The 17,738-nt window shown below is 37.3% G+C and overlaps 2 protein-coding genes across 6 annotated transcripts; one reads left to right on the top strand and one right to left on the bottom strand.

The window, feature by feature from the left end:
- The first annotated feature begins 3,577 nt into the window (after positions 1–3,577).
- LOC105834307 lies at positions 3,578–13,163 on the top strand. Of its 4 annotated transcripts, none has more exons than XM_036293067.1 (5): positions 3,578–4,403; positions 11,130–11,375; positions 11,517–11,656; positions 11,901–12,462; positions 12,621–13,163. In XM_036293067.1, exons 2-5 carry the CDS (start codon positions 11,176–11,178, stop codon positions 12,874–12,876), a joined length of 1,158 nt encoding a protein of 385 aa, XP_036148960.1. In that variant the 5' UTR covers positions 3,578–4,403; positions 11,130–11,175; the 3' UTR covers positions 12,877–13,163. The 4 variants fall into 4 exon arrangements, with proteins under 4 accessions (XP_036148960.1, XP_028050557.1, XP_012532151.1 ...); XM_028194756.2 differs by lacking the exon at positions 3,578–4,403 and adding an exon at positions 9,096–11,015; XM_012676697.3 differs by lacking the exon at positions 3,578–4,403 and having other exon boundaries at positions 9,096–11,375.
- A 118-nt stretch (positions 13,164–13,281) lies between these two features.
- LOC114255608 lies at positions 13,282–17,476 on the bottom strand. Of its 2 annotated transcripts, XM_036293069.1 has the most exons (3): positions 14,208–17,476; positions 13,769–14,085; positions 13,282–13,629 (listed from the first exon to the last, which is right to left on the bottom strand). In XM_036293069.1, the coding sequence occupies exons 2-3, from the start codon at positions 14,075–14,077 to the stop codon at positions 13,309–13,311; spliced, it is 630 nt and encodes a 209-aa protein (XP_036148962.1). In that variant the 5' UTR covers positions 14,078–14,085; positions 14,208–17,476; the 3' UTR covers positions 13,282–13,308. The 2 variants fall into 2 exon arrangements, with proteins under 2 accessions (XP_036148962.1, XP_036148961.1); XM_036293068.1 differs by having other exon boundaries at positions 13,769–17,476.
- Positions 17,477–17,738: the final 262 nt, after the last annotated feature.

Below are 17,738 nucleotides of genomic sequence, written 5' to 3'. Positions count from 1 at the left end.
TCGACGGGGACCGATCTCTTCACCTCGACGGCGTATATCTATTCGTATTTTCATGCGTCTTATTGTGTCTTTCGATTCAGTTATTTTTTGTTAAGTGCTTTTATTTAGTGACTGCGGAATTGCGAACTGGATCCGGATGAGAGGCCAAAGAAGATTTTTGTCGTAAATTAAAAAAGCTGTAAGAAGGGTACTAAGAACGCGGCTGTACGACTGTATCTGTGGAATCCGGAACTGTGTATCACCGGCTGAGTTCCTATCGGAGCCGTTCGGAAGCACAACGTACCACGCCCAGGAAAGAGATCGAGGAATCGAAGGACCGAAAGTCTGGAGAACGTTTCGACTTCATTCCAGGAAAAATTGGCGTACTGCAGGACGTATTCGGAGGCCCTGGTGTATCTCGACATTCCGTAGCGGACAAGATTGCCGCAGCCTGGCCAGCCGAAGGAGAGTTGTACCGCGAGGCGTAATTTGGAGAGGTCGCAGCAGGATCGATACGAATGCATAAATTGAATGTATAAATAGTAAGTATTTAATTTGTAGGATTCTTCAATACGATTGGTTCTTAAGTCTAGTTCTTCCGAATTTCAAAGTATAAAAGAATTATATAAAAATTTTTTACAACAGTTACAAAGATGCTTTTTCTGCTGAACACAGCCATTAATTCATTCAAGGTGTTATATATTTTAATAACTAATTACTAATAATGCTAATCCTTTAAATATGTGACCCAAATTTTAAAATATTTCACCAAACCTATATTTATTTCGTCACCATTCATCCCTAACCTCAAAAAATCTTCAAAATTCTATTACGTTTACTCTCTTTCGACTCCTTAAAAAAATAAAATATTCAGAACATAACTGCTGGCAAATCTATGAGGATCTTAAAATTTTGAACATGATATTAGGTTAACAATCAGACTTTACAAATTTCCCTTGCTTCTTATGTTTATGGCATAGTCCAAACCGTGACAATTACTATAAACAGAAAATATGGCCAAAGAGAACTTCGTTTAAACCAGGTTCAACGATCATTGCTAATCCTTTGGTTAATCCCCTAAAAAAGTATAAAACTTAGTCTAATAAAAATTAACTAACAAGGGAACCTCGCGAAGCCGAAAATTCTGATTTTAATGAAACTTTGACATAAATGTAGAGGGGGTAATTACATGAATTAAAAAATTTTTAGTTGGTGCTTATAAACGGTTTAAAAGGTTGAAATCATCCTTCAAAAATTAAAGGTTTTTACCTTTTCTCGATATATCTCGTAAACTAAACAAAATATCAAAAAATATTTGTTCATTCTGTCTATGTCACATATTTCACATTCATGTTTTATATTCATCGTGTCATGGTATGCATCACATATGAAATAGAAATCACGTATTAATAAAAATTTTGTATCTTTATTAATGATGTTACCCGTCATTTTCACATCAGTATCAAGTGACGTACGTCTAACATGTACTTGATTATTCTGTTAAATTGTTTAAATTTTTAATCAAACAGAGCATAATGTTACACATAAATGTTGCAAATGTTCTTAATATGTTAATTGTTTTATTTCAAATTACACATATTTCCCCAACGCCTATATATGGCAGAGAAATACAATTATATGAAATGGTACAGAATATTATAACAAATAATGTAGCACTTGTTATACAAACCAATACTGCTTTGGAATTTCAAAATTATTGGGAAGTAGATTTACCTGACATAGAATTTGTAACAGACAAAGAAGAAGAATTTGTAAAAAATGTTAATAATAATTATGAACCTGATAATAAAATAATTGTGAACCAGAAAACGAAATTTTAAATAGTAATTGTATAAAAGGAAAAACCGTGGAATATTGGAAAACGCCGATATGTAGTATAAGATAGTATAATTACTTTATAAATGCTAGATACATAAAAGTCAGTTTTATTAAAAATTTTTGTAATTAGAAAATCTTTTTTATTAAAAAAATTTTTTTAAATAAATAGCGTAATTAAATGGAAGTATTTATGCCTTTATACTGTACAACTTTTGTATAAAACATTTTTTTATGATTTGTTAAGTTTACGAAATGTATCGAAAAAAGGCAAAAATGTCTTAACCTTTGAAGGGTGGTTTTCACCCTTTAAACCATTTTTGAGCATCATTTGAAATTTTCTAAATTCGTGTATTTAATGAACCCCCCTCTAAATATTTGTACCAACAATTGTGCCTGAAATTCAAATTTTGATGTAATAAATATTCAACATAGGGAAGGTATAAAGGGTAAATTTTAGTTCATAAAGTTTGAAAAAAAATTTTTTTTCAAAAAATAAATAGCATAATTAAATAGAAGTATTTATGCTGTAAAACTTTTGTATAAAACATTTTTTGATATTTTATTTAGTTTACGAGATATATCGAGAAAAGGTAAAAACTCTCAATTTTTGAAGGGTGGTTTTAATCCTTTAAATTGTTTATAAGCACCTTATAACTAAAAATTTCTAAATTCATATCTTTACCCCCTCTACATTTATGCCAAGTTTCATTAAAATCAGAATTTTTGCGGTTTGCGAGGTTCCCTTATAAGTCAATAATATAAGACTTTTTGGCAAATCCGTTTATTAAATGTATTACAACGTTTCGACCATTGATTTTGGCCCTCTTCAGGTAAAGGTACACTACTTGGTTACGACATAACTATTTTATAAATTCAGGCCAAACAAAATATGAAGCACGTTGTAAAATAAATACAGATTGATGTACAGTGACTAATAACATTAAAAATAAAAAATAACAATAACGTATAAGTTATAAAAAAAGGAATATAAATTACATTATTTGAAACTTACATGTCCCCAGTCGATGAATCATATACAGATTGTGACGTGATGTTTTTCGTCGGTCACAAGGGCCGGATGGCCGGGAATTCCCGACGGGAGCGTCCCAGATGCGCACAGTAATAAACGGACACAGCAAGCTGAGTGAAACGGACACAGTAACAAACGGACACAGACCAAACGGACACAGTAATAAACGGACACAGTAACAAACGGACACAGTAACAAACGGACACAGACCAAATGCGCACAGAGCGAAACGGACACAGTGCGAAACGGACACAGTAACAAACGGACACAGACCAAATGCGCACAGAGCGAAACGGACACAGTGCGAAACGGACACAGACCAAATGCGCACGGACCAAATGCACACGGACCAAATGCAATCCATGTACATTGCAAGCAGAGTAAAGTCCACATAGGTTAGCGACTTGGACGGGGTGGGTGCGGGAGGGGGGCCGAAGGCCCCCCTTGCACCCCCCGTGTGTGTGTGTGTGTGTGTGTGTGTGTGTGTGTGTGTGCGTGCAAAGCATTCACTGCATCACATGGGTTTGCGACTTTCCGTGTATGCATTTGGTCTGTGCGCATGTGCAGTGTGCGCATTTGGTCTGTGTCCGTTTCGCTCTGTGCGCATTTGGTCTGTGTCCGTTTCGCTCTGTGCGCATTTGGTCTGTGTCCGTTTGTTACTGTGTCCGTTTCGCACTGTGTCCGTTTGTTACTGTGTCCGTTTCGCACTGTGTCCGTTTGGTCTGTGTCCGTTTGTTACTGTGTCCGTTTCACTCAGCTTGCTGTGTCCGTTTATTACTGTGCGCATCTGGGACTCACTCTTCCCGACCGGGAAAGATCATTTAGGGCCGCTTGTTACCCCGAGGGGGAGAGCGGCCTCTCCTTTTCTGAGTAATATTTCTTTAGTCATAAGACACTTAGGTATCCGCCAAGCGGAAGACGCGATCCGCGGGAGAAGTGGTGTGCCACGGATGACCATTTGTGAATTATGGAGCAGCCGTCGAGGGACTGTCAGCAAGAAGCTTAGACGAGTGAGCGGCGGGGCCCCGGGCAGCCGGAGGACAGCGAGCCAGGGCAAGTATTTACGTACAGTACCGAGGTACGTAGGGAAAGTCGTGGGACAAACACTGCCGCTATATTCCATTGTAGAGAAAGGAGCAGCAGTTCGGTGCAGCCTGGGACGACGCCGGGAAGAGAGCGTGCGCCCTTACACCCCACGACCAGGGTGGAGGAAACCTCAGCCGGAGCGGTCGTCACGGCCTCGAGGAGTAAGCCGGACGGGGCCTGATCAACCCCGAGCTGGTCCAGTAGCAGCCGATACGGCAAAGGACATCGATGCGTGCAATCCGCAACCCTTAATTGCGCGGCGTCACGACCAGAGGCGCCCTCGGACGCTGAGATCCTGTAGGACTGGCAGAGGACCCCCCATCGACTAACGATCGGTGTGCGCGGATCGAAGCGCGATCGATACGCGGGCCGCTACCAGCGTCCGCGGCGCCTCCGACCGCTCGCAGTTCGTCACTGTTCGGCGAGACAACAGACAGCGGTTCCACGGTCCTCGACGACGTCAACATCTGTAAGTTGGGCGCCACCACTTCGACCACGCGGTTAGGGCAGAGGCGGCCGGCCCGGCATTTCGTAAGAGGTAATTAGGTTTCGCAACCGAGCGTTCGGTGGGCGAAATAATTGCAATCGGAATACCGAGAGTAGAGTCACCGCGTAGCAGGGCCGTGTCGACCTCCGTCTCGTAGTGATTAATAACAATTTCGCCTAGTGTCTCCTCCCTCGGGGAGTATGTCGAGCCGACAGTCGATCTATGTGTAAGAAATAAAGTCTCGCGACGAGATAGTGCGTAGATTGATATTACCGGGATTCACTTGCCGTATACCGAGAGTGCGAGCTATGTACGCGTTACCGAGGCGAACTTCCGTAGGAGAGAATTCGTCAAAGCCTATCCCGTCTATTTTTAAAGTCGCGTGTTATATTGTTAACTTTTGTGTGTAGCCTATAGAGTGTAGTATTTGATACGTTGTAAATATCAAGTCAAGTATGCGACAGCCGTGCAATAAAGTGATGTCGAACGACCATTACATACATGTCAGATAGAATTGTCGATATCTCCGTTTTCAATATATGATTTACGCTGGCCGCAATAAGAGAAAAATTGCGAGTTAGAGGGCTCCTAACGACGGTATCGAAGAGCGAGCTGATCGCTCGATTGAAGGAAGCAGACCCAAAGAAATCATGGATGCAAGAAGATACTGGGGGCGGCCATGTTAACGAAGCAAGCGACACAGCCCAAGCAGTACCGAACATCTACCAGAGAAAAGCTGAATTATGTAGGCGAGAAAAGGAATTGGCCGAGCGTGAAGTAGCCCTGCTACGATAAGAGCTAAACCTACTTCGAGGCAGCTTTCCGAGCGCGAACCATGAGGAAGAAAGACGTGGAGTGCCAAACGACAACGGCACCATAACGAATGCGGAAGTACACTCGAAACGGGTGCATACGAGCGTAACAACCATTGCAGAGTTATTACCACAGTTTGACGAAAAATATGATTATGATACGTGGGAGCGTCAGGTTACATTTTTGAGGACGACTTATCATCTGAGTGATGATATTGCAAAAGTAATGATTGGCATGCGATTGAAGGGCAGAGCGCTAGAATGGATGCACTCGAAACCCGAGTACATCGGAATGCCATTAGACGGATTCCTCGAAGAAATAAAGGTATATTTAAACATCGACGAGATAAACTAACGCTGCGCAAGACCTTCGAGAACCGTGCGTGGAAAAAGGATGAGACATTTGGTGAATACATGCACGAGAAGACGATCTTAGGAAATCGAGTCCCAATAAGGACGAATTATTGGATTATATTATCGATGGCATCTCCAACGAAACTTTGCGCAATCAAATGCGCATCCAACAATTTGAAACAGTGAGCGCGCTGGAGGGAGCCTTCGAGAAAGTGACCTTGCGCAATAAAAGTGCATTAAAAAGCGAAAAAGGCGGGAAGCGAAGTAGCAAGCGCGTTGACGGCGACTCAAGATCGCCGGTAAGAAAGGAGGCGGCAAGCGCTATTTTAATTGTGGAGAACGCGACCACTTAAGTAACCAATGCCCGTCAAAAGAGAATAGCAGAAAGTGTTTCTCGTGTGGCGAGTACGGGCATGTCGCAGCAAAATGTACAAAGAAGACGACGACGAGAGACAGTTGCGCGGTCTCACAACCAGGACGACGCAAATGTATCAAGGAGGTTATGTTGGACGACGTTAAAATAGAAGCGCTAATTGACTCGGTGAGTGATTTGACGCTAATGCATGCAGATTAGTACATCAGGCGAGAATCTCCGAGATACAAATCATGTGAAGTGACTCTCCGCGGAATAGAAGCCAAGGAAATTATTGGGAAAATTCGAAGCGAAAATTACTGTGGACGGACGGCATTACCCTATTTGTGTTCACGTGATTTCAGATACGGTCACCACCTATCCGCTTTTAATCGGCACAGACTTTTTAGATAGATTTGAGGTGAATATAAGAGCAGAAGAAGGTCGAGTTTTTGGGACACCGAATAGAAAATGGGTGCATACGTTCTTCCAGCACTAAGATAAATGCTGTGCGACGTTTCCTAGAGCCCACGAACGTACGGCAAGTACAAAGTTTTCTGAGGTTAAGCGGATACTTCCGCAAGTTTATCCCAAGCTACTCCAAGACAGCACAACCTCTGACGAACTTATTAAAGGCAGACACCGAGTTTCACATTGGAAACGCCGAAAAAAGCGCCATCGAACAACTAAAGGCGACATTGACGAAGGAGCCGGTATTGGCCCTGTACCGCAGCGAAGCGGAAACACAGCTACACACGGACGCTTCCCAGCAAGGATATGGTGCCATCTTACTACAACACGGGAACGAAGATCAACGTTTTCATCGTCTACTACGCCAGTGGAACGACGACGATAGCCGAAAAGAAATACGCCAGTTACGACTTGGAGGTTCTGGCGATAGTAAAGGCGCTAAAGAAGTTTCGCAGGTACCTATTGGGAATCCCCTTCACTATCGTTACCGACTGCCGTGCTTTCACTCAATCAATGAGCAAAAAAGATCTATGCGCCAGAATAGCCCGACGGCCCTTGCTACTAGAAGAATTTGACTACAAGATTGAGCTTCGCCTAGGCAAAAGCATAACGCATACCGATGCGCTTAGCCGCAATCCGCTACCGATTTGTTTAGTGATAGATGAGAATGATATGTGGCTGACGGCCCACATGAAGAAGGCTCAGGACAAGGATGATGACCTGAGAAAAATCCGAGAGTCGGTTCATTAAGGAAAGGTTGTATATTACATCGAACAAAGAGGATTGCTGTTTTGTGAGCTGAACGGTGCTCATTTGATGGCAGTACCTAGGAGAATGCAGAACCAGGTAATCAGGAAAATGCACGAACAGGGATACTTTTCAACCGCCAAGACCGAGGACTTAGTGAAAGCCAATTACGGGATCCCCGACCTTCGACCAAAAATAGAAAAGATTGTGAGGAACTGCCTTTGCTGCATACTAGCAGAGAGGAAGCACGGAAGGCAGGAGTGTCTCCTAAATCCAATAGAGAAAGGGAGCGTACCGTTGAATGTGTTGCACAAGTATGTCCTATCAGCACATACTTGTCGTGATCGACGCTTTTTCAAAGTCTGTTTGGCTTTACGCCACGAAATCGACGAGTACTGCAGAAGTGTTGGCGCACTTGCGAGAATGGGCAACTATATTTTGTAACCCCCGACGGATCATTTCGGATCGAACTGCTTTTACTTCCCGCGATTTTAAAGAATATTGCAGAACGGAGAACATAGAGCATTTATTGATCACCACGGGGCAACCTCGAGGAAATAGACAGGTGGAACGCGTGAATCGCACACTGATTCCTTTGCTTACGAAGCTAACTTCTCCGAAGTTACAGGAGTGGTACAAGCATCTGGAAACAGCCCAGCAAGCTCTGAACACTGTGGCTCACCGAAGTATTGGAACTTCGCCATTCAATTTGTTGTTCGGAACCCACCCAAGATTACCGTCCTGACATCAAGGAAATACTAGAAAAAAAGGGATTTCAGCATTCCAGGACTCTCGCGATGAATTGAGAGCCCAAGTCAGTGAGAGCATTAAAAAAGTACAACAAGAAAATAAGCGAACATACAACCGAAAGCGGAAGAAAGCTACAAGTTACCGTGATGGCAATCTTGTCGCCATAAAGCGCACCCAGCAAGGCCAAAAACTACTACAGAAGTTCCTGGGAACCTACGAAGTGGTTAAGGTACTCCGAAAAGACCGCTACATGGTTCGGAAGATAGGTGAGCAGGAAGGACCATCACAGACTACCACGTCGGCCGACCATATGAAGCCGTGGACCTGAAAAGGGCCGTTTTAGCGATTTTGAGGTATTTTTTGAGATTAGGGACAACCTGACGTGATGGGATAAAACAGACAACGGATTCGGATTCAGCGACCCCCAAAACATATGAGAATGGTGGTAGTCTAGCGAACAAGCAACTTTTTTGATATGCCTGTGTTATTATCAGAGTACTTATTAGATCTCTATTATTAGAAAACATAAACCGATAATTGATTTTTAGTTTATAATAAATGATGGATTTAAGAGTGAGTTTTAGATGCCCACGATGTAAAACGAACATTACCAATCGGATTAACCAAATTTAATCTAACTCTAATTAAGCAATCTGATTAATAGTGTCCGTTTTACATTATGCGCACCTGGGATCACGTCGTTCAGTGCATAAATTAATAATAACGTTAGTAATAACGAATAATAACGTTTGTGGACCTCTTGCTATCGCGCGACGTATCCAAGATCGTTTAATAACAGAAAAATTTGAGCTCTCTTAAGCTAGCAGGACCAAATCAGCAAAATTAAATCTGATCTATTAGATTACTTATTTTGCACTAATTTGCACCACTAATAAAAATTTTGTACTCCGTGCCGCACAGTGATGCCAAACGCCTAAATTCTTGGACATGGTTTGAAAAATCTCAAAGACTCTACTGATACGCATACAATTTGGTATATAAAGGTTGCTAATTTTGAATTTGGTATCCACATTTTAAAAACAAAATGGCGGATTGAATATAGCGGACAAAAATTCAAAAAGTACATGAATATTGACTTCTATTTGTAAATTTTTTTAATAATATTTTAATCAGTCTCATGGAAAATAGTATAATAATTCTAGGCACATACTCTCTAAATTTCCTAGAGTGAAACATTACTCTAAAAGAGTGAAAATCGAACATATCTAAGTTCGAGTGATTTGTCACTCTAATTAGAGTTTGAATGGCAAAATATGACGAGATATGTTTGAATGACAAAATATTTAATTTAAAAAAGTACAAGAAGGCTTTTACAAGATTATATTAATTTTTTTACCAAAATATAAAAAAATTTAATTTTTAAATTTGATTTTAAAAAAACGTTAAATGATGCTAAAGAAGAGACAAAGTGGAAATTAAAGTACTCATCTTAAAGAACGAAATTTCACTTGAAACAACTGCTGCCGAGTGCAACTTTAAAAAAAATGCCCTCGGCATAGTTATTTCTCACTGTGTCCAAGTGAACGGTGTGCAACTGAACGGTGCGCAAATGCACCGTGTCCATTTAAACCGTGTGCAAATGCTCCCGGCAATAATCTGCTCTCGTACGGATCATGCTCATTTTTTTTGCTTTAATTGCTATCAGTACCACTTACAATTTAGTCAAATATTAGCCCTTTTTATTGAATCGTTTTGGTGTAAATAATAAAAATAAACATTCCAAAAATAATTTATATTTTTTGATCAGCTTAATCGATTCTGATGAAATTTTAATATGTTATAGATATCATTGAGACATCTTTATGAAAAATTCGGGGAGGGTTTCTGATGACAGAAACATTGATTTAAAAAATGAATAAATGTTTTTGATTATTTTTAGTCCGGATATCCTTCTGGTACAATTACGAAAATTTTTTTGTAGAATCTTGGAACAGTTTTCTACAAGACATTTTTTTTAAAGCAATATAGTGGGTATACCTATAAAAAATAAAATATTTTTTAGATATGATATTTCTTTCGGTACAATCGCCATATTTTTTGTAGAATGTTGGGACAGTATTCTACAACACCAAATTTTTTCGAAATAAAATCAGTGGAAGGTACTTAAAAAAACAAAATATATTTTTTAATTTTTTAAAAATGTGATGTTTTTGGTACAATACATATTTTTTGTAGAATTTTTAGACAGTATTCTATAACAAGTAATTTTTAACACTAATATTTAAAATAGTTTGTAAGTTTTGGCCGGTTATTTTCATTGTAACGCGCCAGTTACAAGTATTTTATCGAATGATATATTTATTTGATATGATATTATATTTTATTGCACACTGCTGAAAATCTCGACTTCATGTTTACAACTCTTTGGTCCGTGTCGTTTTCGCGAAGCTCTTTCTATGGTGTTCAACTCTTTCTGTCCCATCCAATCTACATTGTTTTATCGCGCTCTCTGCTTGTCCATACTTCCCTTTAGCACGCTCTCTATATTTGTATTCTACTATACCTTTATCCATATCTATTGTTCGCTATACCTACATTTATTGCCAGACTTGTTTTGTATACCTATAGCGACTATCGCGCTTTCCGCTTTGTGCGGATCTTCATAGCTGCGCTTCTCTCCCCGTGCGTACCTATCCCCACCTAAGCCGCATACCCAGTAGGCCAGTTGAGCGTTCCCACCTCTATCCACATGCGCGTGAGAAGGGGTTGCACTAGTTTCGGAGTTTCGGAGTCCGAGCGAGCCAGCTAATCGTGGCTTTTTGATAGTCGATTAAAGGCCGTATTAGACTAGCGATTCGGGGCTGCGACTGCGATTGCGATTGGCGACTCTCCAATCATACTTGCGACTTGTGATTGCGGCTATTGATTAATCGCAGCCAATCACAGGATGCCGATTGATCATGTGATGTTGTCATGCGTGATCGTTGACATTAAGGTTAGATTCTTTTTATACGAAGTTAAGTCTGCAACACCCAATAACTGCGGACTCGATTAATTAAAGCGTAGTATAACAAGTCCTAAATCAGAGACCCAGTAAATTGAGGGAATTAGGAGAACAGTTCACCTATTTCACCTATAATCAGAAAGGTTAGTTCCCCAAGAAAAAGAAATAAATAGAAATCGAGTGATAGAGTTATAAGATACTAATTTCTGTTTTTAAATTTCTAGTATTAATTTCTATATATTTTCTTTCTTAAACAGAATTAGATTCGAATAGTATTGTATAAAATATTGTATACAAATATGGATGCAACCCAGCGATCGAGAAAAAAAAAAGAAAAAAATATTGTGCGCATTCTTGGCCTTCTTAATCATTCATCATCATTATGAGAATGTTCCTCAAAGGAGGATGTGGGTAAAGCCATGGGTAGCAAGGCGACGAGAACAAGGTTGTCATCACAATCTTTTCTTAGAATTGCAATTGGAAGACCCAAATAAATTTCGGAGGTAAATGTAATAAAGATGGATTTTGAAAATTGTATTCTGTATTATTTTAAAATATTTTTTTACTTTTTTATGCACAAATAGTACAGGTATAAATAGTAAGTATTCTTTGTTATTTAATTTAACTTTTCTCTTTTTGCGTAGATGTCTTCGAATGAGTGTTGAGATATTCGAAGATCTTGTCATAAAGATAACACCTTTAATTCAGAAACAGAACACGCATCTTAGAGAAAGTATATCACCTGCTGAGAGACTGTCCGTAACATTACGTCACTTAGCAACTGGTAAGACTTATTTTGGGTATGTCTATACTGTTTTTTTTTACGTCGAATTACTTATATTTTAATATTACTCTATATCTTAAAATTTGCAAAAGTTTCACTTGCTTTAAAAAATTTTATCTTTAATTCGCAATTTAAGAGACAAATTAAGTTGCTATTTTCATGTAATGTATGTTAATTTAAAATATGATGTTTAACCCTAAATTTTTTTTATTTTTAAATTTAAATTATTTTGTTTATTTTATAGGTGAAACTCAAGAATCCCTTTCAATGAATTTTAGACTTGGACAGAGTACTATTTCTGGCATAATAAAAGAAACATGCTATGCTCTGAGAAGTATTCTTCAAGAATCTTATCTAAAAATTCCTGATTCTGAAGATGCGTGGAAAGTAGTGGCTCGTGACTATGCAGACAGGTGGAATTTTCCACATTGTCTTGGAGTCCAAGACGGTAAACACTGCCGCATTGATCCCCCCTTACAATCTGGGTCTTCGTATTACAATTATAAAGGTGATAATAGCATCATTTTGCTAGCTCTCGTTGACGCTCAACTTAGATTTATTTACATCGATGTCGGTACTAACGGTAGAGCGTGTGATAGAGGAGTATGGAACAAAAGCATCTTCAAAAATGTCCTTGACAAAAACAAATTAAAAATTCCTCGGCCATGTCCTCTACCAGGTACCGATAATGATTTTCCATATGTTATTGTTGCGGACGAAGGTTTTACATTATCGGAAAAAGTCATGATACCTTTCCCTAAAGAACAATGTTCCGAAAAAAGAAATAGAAGAATTTACAACTACAGGTAAGTTGTACCTTTAAAAAAATTTACGAAAAAAAATTTAAAACTTAACACAGAAAACTTATCAGCACTTTTCCTTTTTATATAATGCAGACGTCTCGTGCTAGAAGATGTTCTGAAAATACATTTGGTGTCATGGCCAGCCGTTTTCAAATTTTCAGATCTCCAATGAGATATGATCCGGACGATGCCCGTGATATTATAATAGCTGTATGCTGTTTACATAATATGCTTCGCACTGATGCAGTTGGTTGTGCCATGTATACACCACCATCATATATAGATGTAGAAGATGAACTAACAGGAACGCTTTGCCATGGTGACTGGAGAAATGAACAGATTCAAGGCTTGGTGAATTTTCGAAATCCAGGAGGCTATCGACATGCTAATAGTGCTTTAGCTTTATGTGAAATGTGATGTGACTATTTTAATAGTGTGGGAGCAGTGTCGTGGCAAGATAGAGCTGTAGATAATTAAAATTATTGAATAAACTTTAAAAAACGTTAATAAACTTTTTTGATACAATATAATAATATTGTGTAAACATACAAAATGTAGAACCGAAAATGGCGATTGTTTAACTTTCATTTTAATTCGTATTTTTGTATCTTTGCATACTTTTAAAAACTAAATATGCAAAAAAAACTTAAACATTTACATCACAATGGCACTGCCGACAAAATAAAATCATGAACTGATCAAAAGAATAATTAAGTTACTTAATTGTATCTTAATTCTCTTCAATACTTGGATAACACCTTCCAAATTTTGTCTTCACATGTTTTTCGGTTCTCTGGAGATAATGAACGAAGTCTGATTAGTATGTATTGTACAAAAAAAATACTTTGATCATTTGGTATTTCGAATAGAGAAGATGGAACTGGATCTGATTGGCAGAACTTTTTCAAGGCATCTACAGCCTCCTCTATTATTGCTGGTGTTGATTTCTCTCTTTGATCCTCTCTTAGAAAATAATTGTACCTCTGACGATCGTTTGTTATTTGCAATAACATGATTGTTTGAAAGAGATTGAGATGATAAACATATTTCTGGTAGAGGTGTACTAACTGTAGCTGGTGGATCAAGATCACTATATACACTAGAAGAATTTCCAGAAGATAGCGAGTCTAGATTTTCCATATTTTGTTCGTGTGGTACTAACATAAATTTCTAAAAAAGAATTATGGATACAAAGAAATAATTTTCGGTATTGGCATTAACCGAGATTGTAAAAATATTTTGACTTATTTTCATTTTTAGAAATAATCAAAAAATAACATAAGAGCAATTATTGTGAAAAAAAATTTACCTTCAATGCTTCATCATAGTACACATTGAGAGGTACATCTGCTGTACATGATGTACTATTATTAATTTCATTAGAGAAATTTGAAATTGTAGATTGTATTTCTGAGTTTGTTGTTTCTAATTGGATGGAAGGAATATTTGATTCTGATTCTCCTAGGACACAGGTCTTTTTGAGGAACATCAATCTCTCAAACAAGGGCCACTTGGGCTTGTATATACTATCAGTGCCAGCTTCACTACGTTTTAATTCTTTCACAAGTCTTAAATTTCTTGCAAACATGTCTTTCATATTTTTAAAACGGCTTGACATTATAGCACCTGTATCAACAAGATCTATTAAATAATTAGTGATTTGTGATTTGTAATCACATTCTATTGCTACTCAAAATTTTAGTAAGCAATTGTAATATTGAATACACCAATCCATTTCTAAAACATACCTGTAAAATTTGAACTTAACTGATTAGTTATTTCATCCCATGCTTTAAGCTTCAGGTCTGTTCGTCTATAAATTTCGCTTGTACAATCTCAAAGAAGGGGTTTAGACTCAACAAGATCAGACGATTATCTATTTCTTTAGAAAAATTATGTTTTGGTGGCATTATATATTTCTCTCTTTTATTTTAAAAATCACTACTATTCGAACCTAATTTAGTTTAAGAAAGAAAACAAAAATTAATAACATTATTATTAAAATTATCACTCGCTGTGTGGTGTAAATTTGTGTAAATGTTCTCCGTTTACTCTATATACTTATACTCTAGAGTTACATTCCAAAACGTCCTATCGAAGAAAATTTTACTTGAAATATACATAAAGTGTCTTATATTATATATAACTCTCCGAGGAAAATTTTACTCGATATATAATATAAGACACTTATATGTATAGTTCGAGTAAAATTTTCTTCGAAAGGACGTTTTGAAATCTAATAATAGCGAATTATATTATCTATACTTACAGTATAATAATAATAATGTGTTTAAAACGTACCTTATTTGTGTAACCTTATATTTTTATTTATCTACAGAAGTATAGCAAGAAAAATCTACAGAAGCATATCTACAGAAAATGTAGCAAAGAATTTAACCTTGATGTCAACAATCACGCATGACATGATCAACATAACATGATCAATCGGCGTCCTGTGATTGGCTGCGACTGGCCGCGACTGCGATTGCGACTCGGAAAAATGGCCTGGAAGCCAAATGGTATAGTCGAGTCGCAATCGCTGACCGCTGCTTTTTGATTGGCTGAGGCAGAATCGCAATCGCAGTCGCAGTCCCGAGTCGCTAGTCTGATACGGCCATAAGTCGGTCGCATTATGGGAGCTGTCTCCAAGATTCCTCTCGAGCGTTCCCTCTTCTCGGCTCACCTGAGCATTTTTCTTACCTTCCTACCCGGGTCGCTGGCCAGCTTGTTTCTTTTTAATATACTTATTAATACACTTCTCTATCTGTAAACTGGTATTTTTCTAGAATTACTTATATGTACAATATGTGCTTCGACGTGCTTTCGACGCATGTCGAAAGATGCTATCCGAAGTGCGCGATATGTGGTCGATTCGTGCATAAAATACCAGGCACTAGGAAAATAATAGCATCATTAGATGATGCAGCTTTTTATTCAAAAAGTTCATCGCAATATCTTAGTATTACTGATATTATTTGTGGCAATTATCGGGTGTTTGCGTATAAACGACACAGAACAGATGATTCCAATAATCGAGATGAGCTAAAAACTCATCTCACAGCTTACTGCAGAGTTTTGTCACTGATGCATCCGCATCTTAGTCTAGTCAGAAGGGCTTTTAACATTCTATTTTAAATTGCCAACTGATTCTGAAGAACGTACAATTGAATACATAGAGATTGCAATTCCTAAAATGGTACCTACTCATAAATATTGCTGTTTATGTACTGAAAAAAATAAATTGAAAACAGTCCCAAAAGAAGCCAGAATGCAGTCTTATATCAAACGGAGAGTTTATATTCCGGAAAGAAATCGATGCTGTGAACATCACTTAATTAATAATCGTTTATGTGATGATAATATGAATCTCTTAAAAAGTCGATTCTAATTCGTCTTTCATAAAAATAGAAGAGGTAAAAAAATCTTTGTTTATCAAATGAATGTGATTTAACATTATTTGACAAAATTAGTAATTATAATTTATCTGAAGAGCAGATTCGTATATTCACAGGTCTAACTTGGGACAATATTTTCGAATTGAGTAGAATGATGACATTAATGCGAGATACTGCAGGTTGTACTGTAACTCGAGCATTGATTGTATTTTTATTAAAACTTTGATCCGGAATAAAATGATTGCTTCTATATTACTTGAAAAAGAGCAACTAGTTTCCGAGTATTCATCCTTTGTTATTAATGTTTTCGAAACAAATATTTTATCTAAGTTTGGATTAATGGCAGCGTCTCGAAATGATTTAATTGAAAATAATACCACTGAAATTGTGAAAAAACTCTATGATATTCATGATAAGTTGATACTTATCTGCAATGGAACATATGCTTATCATCAGAAGAGTTCCAACAATGAATATCAAAGAAAATCTTATTCAGGTAAAAAAAAGATGCCATTGTGCAAACCGTTTACAATCTATACAACTAATGGATTTGTAGTTGATATATTGGGGCTGTATCTTGCTAATGTCAATGATGCTAAAATTATGCGACGTGTAATAGAAGACACAAACGGTTTGTGCAATTTAATGCTTCCAGGTGATATTTTCATTGTAGATCGAGGTTTTCACGATGTAAAGTGCCATTTAGAATCTAAAGGATATTATGCCAGCATTAAAAGGTGCACACCATCAATTGAATGCAATGAGTCGCGTTTTGTAACAAAAATTCGTTGGGCAGTAAAGGGCGGTTCACGGAATGATTAAGCAGAAAAATCGTCTTCTTGATCAAAAGTTCGATAATAAAATGCTTCATAAGGTAGGTGTACTTTATCGAATAGCATCGTTTCTTTTGAATCAATTTGGAAAGCGATTAAATTCTGATGACCAAATAGCATCTGAGGTTGTTGAATGAATAATTGCACAAAAAGACTTCGAAAATACTTTGGCTATTGTGGTTGAAGAGAATGGTTGGTTTCGGAAACGATTGCCTTTTCAAAATATGTCCTCCAGTGACTTGCTTGACTTCCCGGAACTAAAAAACTGATTTGAAAATATTATTCACTGGAACTTGTCAGTATTCGCAGGCAATTTTCTACTTAGGAGAAATTCTAAATGAAGGTGATAGTTTGAATTTGTAGTTCCTCAAAAACCAATCCAACATACTGAAGCTTCAAGTACGGTCCCGTCACTTTTCTAAGAAAGTGTATCGATGCTTTATTGAATACATTCCTGATAGTATTGGTCATTCAGGGAAAAAAGATACTTTTATGAGTGCACCAATGAAGAACAGTTGGCTACTGTTCACACATTGCTGCCATTATTTATTATTTATCCTACGGACGATGTTTATCAAAAATTTCGAGACCAGGCCAGCACTTATGTAAACTATTCAAAACAGACAACATCACGCCTATTATCAATGAAGATAGTGATGAAGATTAATTCATCCATATAAATATTGTAAATAATAATATGAGAGTGAGTATGTGAACGAATGTGTATGTGTAATTTATTATTTTGGGAATCATTAATAAACATTTGATTTAATACGATTAGTTTATTTTTTATAATTATTTCATTTAATTATTTTTTTAGTAAAAATTACTTGTTGTAGAATACTGTCTAAAAATTCTACAAAAAAATATGGCGATGGTACAAAAGCATATCATAATTTTAAAAAATATTTTGTCTTTTTAAGTAGCATTAATTTTATTGATTCGAAAAAATTTGGTGTTGTAGAATACTGTCTCAACATTCTACAAAAAGATATGACAATTGTACCAAAAGCATATTAAAACAAAATAAAAATATATCATACTAAAAAAA

This window comes from Monomorium pharaonis, chromosome 10 (assembly GCF_013373865.1).
Source record: "Monomorium pharaonis isolate MP-MQ-018 chromosome 10, ASM1337386v2, whole genome shotgun sequence".
Taxonomy (NCBI): Eukaryota; Metazoa; Arthropoda; class Insecta; order Hymenoptera; family Formicidae; genus Monomorium; species Monomorium pharaonis.
Note: the sequence above shows the minus strand (reverse complement) of the source record. Positions and strands in the feature narration are given on the sequence as shown.

What these genes read in the sequence shown, in the direction of transcription:
- LOC105834307 (XM_036293067.1), top strand. Translation starts at nt 11,176, where the DNA reads ATGCAACCCAGCGATCGAGAAAAAAAAAAGAAAAAAATATTGTGCGCA. An exon ending in ATTACGTCACTTAGCAACTG is followed by an intron (nt 11,657 to 11,900) that starts GTAAGACTTATT and finishes TTTATTTTATAG; the next exon opens with GTGAAACTCAAGAATCCCTT. An exon ending in AGAAGAATTTACAACTACAG is followed by an intron (nt 12,463 to 12,620) that starts GTAAGTTGTACC and finishes TCAAATTTTCAG; the next exon opens with ATCTCCAATGAGATATGATC.
- LOC114255608 (XM_036293068.1), bottom strand. Translation starts at nt 14,077, where the DNA reads ATGTCAAGCCGTTTTAAAAATATGAAAGACATGTTTGCAAGAAATTTA. An exon ending in ACTATGATGAAGCATTGAAG is followed by an intron (nt 13,630 to 13,768) that starts GTAAATTTTTTT and finishes ATTCTTTTTTAG; the next exon opens with AAATTTATGTTAGTACCACA.